The following is a 12,856-nucleotide window of genomic DNA, read 5'->3' on the forward strand; positions in this document are numbered from 1 at the left end:
GGTATCTGCGAGAGTGGACTGTGGACTGTGGTGAGACCTGCGATGTTGTATGGTTTAGAGACAGTGGCATTGAGTAAAAGACAGGAGGTGGAGCTGGAGGTAGCAGAGCTGAAGATGTTGAGATTTTCATTGGGAGTATCGAGAATGGACGGGATTAGAAATTAATTTATTACCACGCATGTAGGACATTTTGGAGACAAGGTGAGGGAGGCGCGATTGAGATGGTTTGGACATGTCGCTCTGGCGACCCCTAATTGGAGAAGCCGATAGAAGAAGAAGTTAGCTCAGGTCTGTCAAGTTTTACTACTAAAAACTGCACTTCTTAAGGCAAAGGCTTGGTTACATATGTAATGAAATATGATCTATTGATTTGTGTTCATGGACACAAATTTCCCTCTTTTTTTCATGTCACTGAGGTCGACCTTTTATGTAATATACTTTAATAGGAAGTATTTTTGGTCCCTCTGCCATAGTTTTTTTCTGCCATTAGATACCACAGGCACTGTATTGGTTTTTTTTGTTTGTTTGTTATTGTTTTTAAATCTTCAAGCAATATTACTAAACATTTCAGCAAATTGTTTTTATTGCTATATATTCGGTTAGCTACTCGCTATTATTTACCATCGTCAGTGGTTCCTTCTAGTCAAAATACTGTAAATGTATTCTCCCGGCTGATTTAGGAGACTGTGTTAATTAGAGTAACACACAGGGGCAAAAATGGGGAAAGAATATTACCTGTCATCATTACCCATGATTCTCTGCCTCCGTTGCTAGAAGCCAATTGTGCTGAGTGACATGTAAAAAGAGGGAAATTCGTGTACATGAACACGAATCAATAGATTAAAGTTCCTAACTATATCATGAAATGCTGTAAGACTGTGCTGCATATGAAGTTAACAGTAAGCAGAAATCCTTAATATTTCAAAAGATTGTATTATACATATTTATTTATACAGAGATATACTAACTAATCCTTATTAACTTAAATAACTGCTCGCACATTTTCTATTTAACTAGGCTAACATGCATGTGGCCTATGTGTTTGCAGTTTTATCGAAGCTTGCAAAAATGGCTGAAGTAATCTTGGGTTCATTTTAACTAAATAAGTAAAACTAAATACAATAATTAATTTAGATTAAGATTTTTTCACAGGCACATTCAAATTCAATTAGCATTTTTTATTGTTATCATTCATGCAACACTTTTTTTTTTACGTTTTGCATATAAAATTTTAAAACAACATGTAAACATCCTTCTGCATTTTCTGTTTTTAACAATTTTTGATAGTTAAGTAGACATAATACCAAACACTTTAAAAGTACTTGGTTCTCATTCTCATATTAAAAAGGCCATTTTATAATAAAGTGTCTTTGCCACATTTTTTTCCACCACACAGTTATAAATCACTGCAGGTAAACAATTTGCAATTTATGTGTAAATCCAACCATCAGTATATATTTACATTGAAATAAATTCATTAATGTAAGAAATAAATGACATGCTCCAACATGCAACTTACATTGACTAAAAGTAATACAATGTCTCTTAAGAAGTTATTATGTCATGAGACAGTAAGATAAGAAGATTTTATAGATGCAGTACCTCTTGAAACATGTAGTCATCTGGATCTTATAAATGCACAGCTACATTTTTCGTGAATAAAAATACCAAACTCCTATCACAGCAAGTATAACCATCACTATTAACATTGTTAGACATATATACTCTGCTGGATTTGAAAAAGCTGCATGACTCATTGTGTAATTTACAGATGGTGTAAAAAACGAAGCAGTTATTGGAGTAGGATTTATAAGTGGAACACATTTGTATTTCTTTTCCAGCATAAACCCCTCCTGACAAGAACATTTGTAACTTCCAAATGTGTTTGTGCAATTTTGCTCACAGTTGTTGTGATTTGACATGCATTCATCTAAATCTGTGCACCAGGTCTCGTCTTTGATGAAGCCATCAGGACACTCACACGAGGAGCAAGGCATTTTGCATGGTTTAGACTCACAGTAGAACTCACAACGTTTAGGATTTTCCCTGCTTGGCCTGAAAGATTTATAGCAGCCACACATGTGGCCTCTGGGAATCTGCGTGCACAAGTTTTCGCACGGTAAACTTCCACAGCCTTTATTATTCAGAATTTGCACTTCCATTGATTGATCCTTCCAGCAGGTTTCCCATTGAATGCCATCACACAAAAAGCCGTCAGTTTGTTTCTCACACAAATGTTCGGTCAACGTCCTGTTATTAGAAACCGATATGCAACGCGAGGAACATTCCACATCTTCCTCTCCTCTGTTCAGAGTCACAGAATCACCTCGAGAATGTTTCCTGCTGCTTAAGCATCTGCCTTTTTCTCCAATCCAGTAGTGTCCTGATTTGTTGAAAAGCAAACTCTCGATAATTGTACTCGTTTCTGTCAGCAATTTACCTCCATTTTCCATGCAGAACTGTTGGGCAGTTTTGAAGTTGGCTTGCATGTTATGAATACTTGTGCAATGTGTTAAATCTTCAGTGCAGGCACAGCGCAGTGAACATCCCACATGGAAGGAGATTAAAATAATAAATGAGATGACTGGTCTGTAGGAATCCATTCTCCAGCAAATTCTTAATCTAACAGAGACTGGTCTTGTGTGTGAGCTAAACTGCTGGGCTGAAAACTTTAAGCATGTCAGTGTCTTTGGAATTGTCGAGAGAGGAAGGAAACCCCTCCCAAACGTATTTGTTTCCCCAGCCTTTCCTCAGTGGAATGTGCCAGTGTTCTAGATAAAAGACAGACACAAAGGGTTTCCATTCACAGCACATGTAGCTGATCAGCTAAAAAAAAAATGTTTCATTTGAGTGTTTAACCCTGCCCTAGCTTTGTCTAGCGTTTAACAATGTCTATGGTAGTTTGTGCCCTCCAACTAGCATGTGTGCTGAATTCTATTTTTAAAACTATTTTTAAAACTTTTAAAGCACGCTGTTTCATAAACCCACATTAAAGGATAAATATCTCATACCCACACTAAAGCTTACAGTGGACTTTAAAAATAATATTGGAAGCTTGTGGAAATTGAAACCCCGAATTGGAAAGAAGATCAGAAAATCTCTTGTCAATATTTGTCATTATTGTAGACACATGCACAGAATATTTAGAAAGCATTCGCATCCGATGTCAGAAAATGCTGTGGAAACAATGCAAGTTACTACTAATCAACTGATTCAATACTTAAATAACAACATGAAAAGGCAGCAAGTCTACAGATTAGTTGGAATTATTAAAATGTACAGTACAGACCAAAAGTTTGGACACAACTTCTCATTCAAAGAGTTTTCTTTATTTTCATGACTATGAGAATTGTAGATTCACACTGAAGGCATCAAGGTCTATTTGACCAAGAAGGAGAGTGATGGGGTGCTGCGCCAGATGACCTGGCCTCCACAGTCACCGGACCTGAACCCAATCGAGATGGTTTAGGGGTGAGCTGGACAAAGTGAGTGAAGGCAAAAGGGCCAACAAGTGCCAAGCGTCTCTCGGGGAACTCCTTCAAGACTGCTGAAAGACAATTTCAGGTGACTACCTCTTGAAGCTCATCAAGAGAATGCCAAGAGTGTGCAAAGCAGTAATCAAAGCAAAAGGTGGCTACTTTGAGGAACCTAGAATATGAAATTTTTCAGTTGTTTCACACTTTTTTGTTATGTATATAATTCCACATGTGTTAATTCATAGTTTTGATGCCTTCAGTGTGAATCTACAATTTTCATAGTCATGAAAATGAAGAAAATTCTTTGAATGAGAAGGTGTGTCCAAACTTTTGGTCTGTACTGTATATCCGATCTCATGATGATTTATCATCTTACTTCTTGGCTATTGAGGAATTAGTCCACTTGGGCAGATGGTACTCTACTATTTTTATCAGTAAATGTTAATCATCATAAAAACCTCATTTACAATTCTATACACTTTAAATGCCAATGAAATATTAATTATATTTTTCAAGTGACCAGAAATATAATAATATTATTTGTATGCAATATTCACGGGTTATACTGACATTGGGCAGGTGAGAAAGAAAGGATACAGAAAATGTTTTATGCCTGGAGATGCTCTTAGCAGCAAGTGCATGTAAACAGGTATGCAAGTGATAATAAGTGTTTGATGTCACAAGTGTAACACACTTTTTGTTTATTGTTTATTAATTTATTTATTTTTGTAAAAAGCATTTTGGAATTAAATAACCTGAATACAACATGTGAAATATAAATATGATGACAAGGTATAGGAGATGCTCCCAAAATTTTTATTTGTCTGTTAACATGAAAATGATCCAAGAATACAGAGTTTCATATTGAAAGAAAGAAAAAAAAAAAAAGATTCCCCTTCTTTATATAATTTTGTCATTTTACCCAAAGAGAACACATGGGTTAAAAAGATTTCCCCCCCAAAAAAAGAAAAACAAACTAAAGTTTACTATGATTTACTTTTTTCCTATTAAAAATATCTTTTTAGCCTTTAGTCATTCTGACATTCATTTCCTCTAAAATAACTAAACTGAATTGTTTATTCAAATGGAGAATAAACTTAGTTCTATTTTATCAACTAATTTTAGATTGATTTCCTTCAATAAATGTAGCTAAATAAAGTAACATCAGGTGACAAACTTAACTGAGCAAAGCAATGCATTTTTAGAAGATCAGCAGCATCAATGGTGTTTTGAAATTAGTAACAGTTTGAAACTAAGTGGGTTTATTTCTTGAGTTTATACCCAAAACAACTAACAAAAGCTGCTAAGTGTTGCCACTGAAAATGTGTCAATATTTCACATGATGTGAAATAAACCCACAAGTTTAGCTAATATTACCATATTTATTGTCATCTCAAACCATGCAATTTCAGTTATTAAATTATTGCTTGAATGCCTGATTAAAACTCAAGGATGTCCTAAAGTCACAATTGTAGTATATAAACCTTGATACAATCAAGAATATGCTAAAATGTAACATTTAATAACAAAGTACACTAAAATTCATATATAAACGACATCCTGGAACCCCTTGCACTTTCTTTGTTTGTATATGTATTATTTAGAGAGTTAAATCCATATAATATAATATTCTTAGTTACATATATGGTTCAACAATGGGTCACTGATTAAAAAAAAGAAGTATATGATGTCAGATATGACATTTGGTATACAACACTTTGTATCATGAATCCTTTCGTTGTAAAAAATATAACCACACATTGTGACAATCATTTTAGCAATAAATATGTACACTGGTTCAAACTCAAAATGTAATAATAATAATACTAATACTGATAATAATAATACTTCATTTACTTCAACATGTAACTTAAATTGACAAATTTAAAGTCATCCACAAAGTTCCTAACCTTTATAAAGACAATAAGCTGATTAAAAATGTAACTGTGTCTCATGAACTGTGATCTGATCTGGAGAATCAGTATCTTTCAGAAGTACATCAGATTTCTTTTTTTGCAAATAATACAGAAATCCTATTAGACCAAATAAGATTAGGACTAAAAAAAGTGTTAGACCAAGATACTCTGCTGAAGTCGCAAAAGCTGCACGACCCAACGTGTAATTTACAGATGGTGTAACAAGCGCGGCAGACAATGGAGTAGGATTTACAAGAGGAACACATTCAGAGGTGTTTACCAGCACAAACCCTTCACGGCAAGAGCACATGTAACCTCCGATTGTGTTCATGCACTTTTGTGCACAATTGTGATTTGATGTGCATTCGTTTATATCGATGCAATCAGTCTCATCTTTGACGAAGCCTTCAGGACACGTGCACTCGGGGCAACGCAATGGGCAGGTCTCTGAGTCACAGTAGTAGTCACAATGGTGAGGATCTTTCCTGCTGAGCCTGTAATCTGTAGAACAGGTACACATGTGACCTCCGGGGACTTCATCGCACACGTATTCGCATGGACTAAGCATACAGTCTACGGCATCCAGAATTTGCACTTCTGTTGTTTTAAATTCCCAGCAGGTTTCCCATTGAATGCCATCACACAAAAAGCCGTCGACTTGTTCCTCGCATTTATGCTCAGTTAACGTCCTGTGACCAGAAACCGACATGCACCGCGAGGAACATTCCACATCTTCCTCTCCTCTGTTCAGAGTCACAGAATCACCTCGAGAACTTTTCCTGCTGCTTAAGCAGTCGTCTTCCACTCCAATCCAGTAGTGTCCTGATTTGTTGAAAAGCAAACTCTCGATAATTGTACTCGAGTGTTTTAGTAATTTGCCTCCACTTTCCATGCAGAACTGTTGGGCAGTTTTGAAGTCAACTTGCATGTTGTGAATAGTTTTGCAAGCTGTTAGGTCTTCAGTGCAGGCACAGCGCAGTGAAAATCCCATATGGAAGGAGATTAAAATAATAAATGAGATGACTGGTCTGTAGGAATCCATTCTCCAGCAAATTCTTAATCTAACAGAGACTGGTCTCGTGTGTGAGCTAAACTGCTGGGGTCCGACAATTCAGGGACCTTAATAAATATTTAAAGAAGAAGGAAACCCCTCCTAGACGTGTCATTTTTTGGCTCAGCCTTGCGTTGTTGGAATGCGATCAGACAAACTCTCGCTGTCCAGTAACTGCCTTGTTTTATGATAAATAAGAGTAAATAGCATGAAAATGTGACATTATTTATTTTCCAATGCCTAAATTATTGGAAGTTTGAGGATTTATTTGTGCTTTTGGGAAATGTCAGTAGGCTGGAAATTATGCAGAAATTCTGCAGCCCTGCCTAATGCCTAGCTCTTCTGTGTACCTATGGTAAATGGAAACACATTTTGGAACAGTTTCTAAAAATTATGTCTAAAATATATTTCACCATTTTACATCTCAGTATTAGACCGAATAGCATGAATCATCTGCAATCACTAATACCAATATCTGAAGTTCTGAGGCTCAATTTGGTTTATCACCATAATCCAACTATTAAGCATATTACTTTGAGATTTTTTTTATTACAATTCGAAGTTTAAAACATTACAGTAAATAAATATAAAACATTTTGTATCTTGCAAACAGCTGAGGAGATATGATATTATTAATGCATAAGGTCAAGGAAAACATCCAAATTAGCCAGATAATTATATCAGTTAACAGATGGCAACTTCAATAATCACACTGTAAGATTCTTTTTGTACACATCCTATTACTGAGTGTTTAATAGGACCTTTATTTATTTATTTTTATAAATAAACGTGAATTGCAGTTACATTGACATTATAATCGCCAGTTTGACCATATCTTTAAGACGGTGACTGTGCGCCCCCTGTCGGTGTGAAATATAATTAGGAGTTCCTAAGACCACATTTTTAGTGCTTATTGATATTCAGGCACAATGTATATCATTTGGGCCATTTGATAAAATGGCATTATAACCATAACAGATTATTGATCATAGGTGATTTGAATCCGTAGGAATGTCTTGAATCAAATGTGAAGTCTTCTTGTTTAAAAACAAAGATAACATACAGATAATTTAAAGTACATGTGTGTAATATAAAAAAACCCAAAACAAAGTAACATTGTCAAATGCAGTCCACTGTAATAAGTGTGTCCCAGTCAGTAAATTCTGTTTGGCTGTGTTTCTAGTTGAGATGTATACTCAGAAGACACCCAGCAGTAGCTGTCTGCTGTGACACTTGTCTTCTTGGAGTCTTTGCGAGAGCGATTACAGCGATACACTGCAATAACCGCAGTCAGAGTAATCAGGAGAAGAAGGGGGATTATTGAGCTCAACGCATACACCAAAACCCAAGAACCGACAACGAGGCCTTCTTTGCGCACGCGATGGTGCGGTCCTGCAGTGGTCTCTGTGCTTACAGTTGTATCTGCTTCCTGATCCAAACCTCGATTTGAAATCATTTCTAAATAATTAGAAGTTGTTGTGTGCTTTTGCTCTGGAACACACCTGATACCGTTCTCAGCTAAGATGAAACCTGGACCACAAGCGCACCTGTAGCTCCCGTCCGTATTGCTGCACAAACCTTCACAAGGCCGATTCAGACATTCGTCTACATCTACACATAGTTCTCCATTCATTCTAAAGCCAGAAGAGCAGTCACAAGAGAACGAACCCTCGGAATTGAGACACGTGGTATGAGGGGGACACACCTGCTCTGTGCATTCGTCTACGTCCTCGCACACACCACCGACCTCCATAAAGCCTTTCTTGCACTCACACTCGAACCCCCTTGTTTATTGTGACATATATGGCCTTCACAAACATCAAGTGTACATTCGTCCACATCTTTACAGCTGACCTTATCTTCGGAAAGTTCAAAGCCATTTTGACACGCGCATGAAAACCCAAGCGGGTTTGGTACGCACTGGTGGTCGCAGGGTGAACCGAAACATACGTCTTTAAGGAGACACGTGACTCTATCATCGCTGAGGTAGTAGCCTTCCTTACATTCACAATGCACTCCGCCATCATCATCATCATCAACACACAGCTGATGGCATCCCCCGTTTCTCTGGTCGCAACTTCGCTTCCCAGAGGCGCAAAACGGGCCGTGGTTTTCCCAAAAGTAATGCGCATCTCTTCGTTTGCACACGGTGTATGTGTTCCTATCAACCCCAGGAGCGCAACTTATTTCCGCAAATGTCCCATACGGTAACATATCCAACCCTCCATCTTGCTGAAGTGGACCATTTAAAAAAGGAAGTGAGTAATTAACTTCTCCAGGTCCCGCAAGTAACAAGGGTTTGCACATACCACTAAAGTAATACACGCAGATATAATGCGCGCGCTCTTTACACGACCGATCGCTCCATTTCAGATCCTTGGTTGAAGTATTGAGCGAAACGCAGCGATCCTCAGTGCACGTGCTCCTCGGTTCCCTTCTCCAGTTGGAGTAGAAGGACTCCGGGGCGCCGGTGATCCATCTAAAGCCGTGCAGCGTCTCGTCACTGAGCACACAGTTCCCTTTAGAGAGCTTCAGTCCAATCCAGACTTTTCCCTGCACTGAAATATTTCCGTCTAACGCGAGCAGCGACTTCACAGCTTCCAAATCATCATTGTCTTTTATTGCGATCACGTATCCGCCGTTTTCATAACACCTCGCGTTGGCTCTCTCGAACGTTTCTAGTTGTTTGTATAGAGTGAAGCACGCTGTGCTCGTGCACTTGCTGGTGGCACTCGTCGCTCTTTCAGCAGCCAAAAGAGCGCAAAGCACCGCGATCAGAGCGCAGATCATCATCCCACCGATTTAACGCACATATATCCAGTTCATGTCCTCGATCAGTTGCTGTTCTTAGGCCTTTACCGTGGTTTAGCAGCTCAGACGTGAAAATGTGTTATTCAAACAACCTCATCCTGTTTAGAGAATAATGCAAAGCGGAAATAATTTTTAGCAACACACATATTTTGTCTTTTCCGTCGGCAAGTTCCTGCCAGGAAGTCTAAAACAATTGCGCCATGATCTTGCTTTGTTTTGACTCCTTGATTATCCATCTGCTGAAAACAAATCAGACCTAAAATGGTGGCACTTATTATTATTCAAACTAAGTTTAAACTCTTTATGGTCAGAACGTGCTTAGTTCATAACTAATGATTATTCATTGTTTAGTTCAATTATTATAGTGAGACTGACACCAATAAGTGACATTGAACTGGTGAAGTTACATTAAATATCAGCCCGGTTTTTTATAGATAAGAAAAAATATATAGAGGAACTGTTTTTTTATTTTTATTTTGCTCTACTTGTTGAAGGCACATGCACTGTCTTCTGGTAATGTCGCTTTTATAACGGTTTCAGTGAGATTGTTAGTTTTGGACTTTTATATGTAAACACAGATAAGCAGAGTGACTGAAACTTTGAAACGTTCTGGTAAGTTTTTAGAAAATGTAAGTACTCCGGGAAGACCAGATGTGTAAATGAGACCGATGGACAGATAAACACAGAAGACGCTACAGAATCAAAAGGGGAGAAAACGAGAAGGAGAAGATTCATGCAAAAAAAAAAAAAAAAAAAACACAACAGAAGTTTTCCACAGTTTGGGATCATTTTATACTAAAATTTTGTTTTATTGTGCAAATATATTTGACTGGTTAAACCTTCCCATTTTGTTTGCACTTTAATCTGACTATGGGCCACATCCTGTGTTTGTGAGGTGAGACAGCACTGGCCTAGTATTTCAATAGCAGGAAATGCCCTGCGCACTAAACACATTGGGTTCATTATAGCACAATTTCCTCACATTTTTTGAAATAAAATGGTGCTTCCTACCAAAATTCATAGTATAAACATGTTAAATGTAATTTAATGATATTTACACCTGAAGCACTGAACCATTCTAACAGGAAATATTACAGCCTGGTTTGGGAACAGTACTGAGCAGGACAGGTGAGCTCTCAAAAGGGTGGTATTTTCAGCTGAGTGTACCATCTGCATTGAGCTTCCTGATCTGCAGTCTATCTAAAGCAAGCAGTGCTGGACCAAGACCAGGAAAGTAGTGAAAGACCTCAGCCAATAAAACAATGGACTGTTTCCTTTGTTGGGGTCAAACACTTAAGCTCCCTGAAGGCCAACAGAGAGAGAATGAGGAGGAGCTTCTTGAAGGCAATTCCTCAACCAGGAGAACAACAAGGACAAGAGCCAGGATGTATCAAACACTACTTTACCCTTCTTTTTATTATACATTATTCAAAATTGAATTCTCCTTTTTGCTTTTGTATACACATACATTTCAAAATTGCACTTTGTTAACTTACGTCAAAATTAAGTAAAAATGTCTTCCATTTTTGTTACAGACTAGTCATAGAAAGCATTTGAATGTATGCCATACTGTTTATGGTTATGTATGTGACAAATAATTTGTGTGATGAGTGGTGTTTTGCCATATATGGAGTATTTGCCTCATCAGAAATATATAACAAAAAGCTCATCCAGAGATATTTATACAGTTACTAACAATACTCATCCAGTTCTGGTAAATTTCTTCATAATTTCTTTTCTCATTTGGGAATATTATTTACTATTGCTTTATTAAAGAAACATTTTCATCAAAACTGTCATCCACCCTTTCTGAATATATTCACCATTCCTGGGGGAGCCACACTACTTCCATACAATATGACAGGAGACTTAACAGTCTTGGTAATATGAAAATATCTAGTTATATTATCTTGCTTAAATACTAAAACAGGCTTTCCAAAAAAATACAAATCTTTTTGTGAAATTGGAAAAATCTGAACATTTAGAAGATTATACAACTCCAAATCCGAAGAAGTTGGGATGCCACATAAAATGCAAATAAAACAGTATAAAATGATATGCAAATCTCATAAACCCAGATTTTATTCACAGTTGAACACTTTACAGTTCTGATTCACAGTTAAACACCTTTCAACATTGATGGTACCTTTATAGATGTGCAAGCTACCCATTCTAGAGGCACTAATGCACAGCATTAGAGGTCATCAGAGGTGAAGGATTTTGAACTGAGCAATGATATTAAGGCAGTTAGTTCCTCTTTACTTCCATGGCTTCTAAAAGGAATTAAAAATTTCGATTTATCTGACCACAAAACAGTTTTCCACTCTTTGCCTCTGTTTATTTTAAATGAGCTTTGGCCCTAAATGGTTTCTCGATCATGCTCACATATGGCTTTTTCTTTGCATGATAAAACTTTAACCTGCATTTGTGGATGACACCGAAACCTTTTGTTGGGTAACACATTAACTCAAGTTAATGAGTTAATGTGTTATGGGATTTCACAGCAATGAAAAACAGAAATTACACTTTTTGTTCCATTTCTGTAACCTTTGCATTTACATAGAAAATGCGTCATGAAATGCATTGTACTGGTAAAATTAGACTTGTTCCTTCTTGCTAATTCGTTAAGTGCTCTGGGGTTTTTCAATTAATCTGTCAGGAAAATATGCAGACATGTGGAAGCCAGATGACAATCCTTTTAACAAATGAGGCTGAAAGGGACAAAGGACAGCATAAAAAAGTGAAGCTATTATTTCTCGGTGTGAGATCCCACTAATGGCATCTCACATTAAGGTAGAATAAAACCTTCAATATAGCAAATATATAGTAGTTTAATAAAGTCTTTTTAATCTCCAGGCTAAAAATAATTAAAACACGTTGCCTCATTTTTATTTCTTTTATCAGGAAAATACTACATTATTAGGCTGAATTAAGAAGTAAGAGAGTGGGACTTTACAGCCATCTAATGGTAAAGCACAAATATACTGTAGCATATGGGCATGAAAAATAAACAGACAAACAGACATCAGAGTCAGCTGATATAAAAAATTACACCCATTAAATGTTTGCTACTATATATTTAGACAATAATAGCATGAGCATAAGCCTAACAGGTCTAAATAATTCCATGGGTAAAGACCTGCCAGTAAATACAGTGTCACAGTTGAAACAGTTATGCAAAGCTTATGCACACAAAGACACCCTGTCATACGCTTTCTATAGATTCACAAACACACAATACAACTTCTTCTGACCTTCTCTATACTTCAGCATCAACATTCTCAAAGCAAATAAGGCATCTGTGGTGCTCTTCCTCGACATGAAACCATACTGCTGCTCACAGATGGTCTCCTCTTCTCTCAGCCTGGCTTCCACTACTCTTTCCCATAACTTCATGGTGTGACTGATCAACTTAATTCCCCTGTAGTTACTGCAGGTCTGCACATCTCCCTTATTCTTAAAAACAGGTACTAGCAAACTCCTTCTCCATTCCTCAGGCATCCTCTCACCTTTCAAAATCTTGTTAAACAATCTGTTTAAAAACTCTACTGCCAGCTCTCCTAAACATCTCCATGCTTCTACTGGTATGTCATCTGGGCCAA

The 12,856-nt window shown here is 37.2% G+C and overlaps 3 protein-coding genes across 3 annotated transcripts; all 3 read right to left on the minus strand.

Annotated features, from left to right (window-relative positions):
• Window positions 1-1,169: 1,169 nt before the first annotated feature.
• Window positions 1,170-2,691, minus strand: LOC124389793 (matrilin-2). The gene has a single exon (XM_046855282.1). The coding sequence runs from the start codon at window positions 2,601-2,603 to the stop codon at window positions 1,644-1,646; it is 960 nt and encodes a 319-aa protein (XP_046711238.1). The 5' UTR covers window positions 2,604-2,691; the 3' UTR covers window positions 1,170-1,643.
• A 1,580-nt stretch (window positions 2,692-4,271) lies between these two features.
• Window positions 4,272-7,031, minus strand: LOC124389791 (signal peptide, CUB and EGF-like domain-containing protein 2). Its single transcript, XM_046855279.1, has one exon. It carries the CDS (start codon window positions 6,432-6,434, stop codon window positions 5,409-5,411), a length of 1,026 nt encoding a protein of 341 aa, XP_046711235.1. The 5' UTR covers window positions 6,435-7,031; the 3' UTR covers window positions 4,272-5,408.
• A 132-nt stretch (window positions 7,032-7,163) lies between these two features.
• Window positions 7,164-9,396, minus strand: LOC124389786 (complement component C1q receptor). The gene is given in 2 exon segments (XM_046855272.1): window positions 7,164-8,225; window positions 8,228-9,396. Coding segments are annotated over 2 exon segments (1,638 nt in total). The 5' UTR covers window positions 9,237-9,396; the 3' UTR covers window positions 7,164-7,596.
• Between the last annotated feature and the right edge of the window lie 3,460 nt (window positions 9,397-12,856).

The sequence above is a fragment of the Silurus meridionalis genome, chromosome 8 (assembly GCF_014805685.1).
Source record: "Silurus meridionalis isolate SWU-2019-XX chromosome 8, ASM1480568v1, whole genome shotgun sequence".
Classification (NCBI taxonomy): domain Eukaryota; kingdom Metazoa; phylum Chordata; class Actinopteri; order Siluriformes; family Siluridae; genus Silurus; species Silurus meridionalis.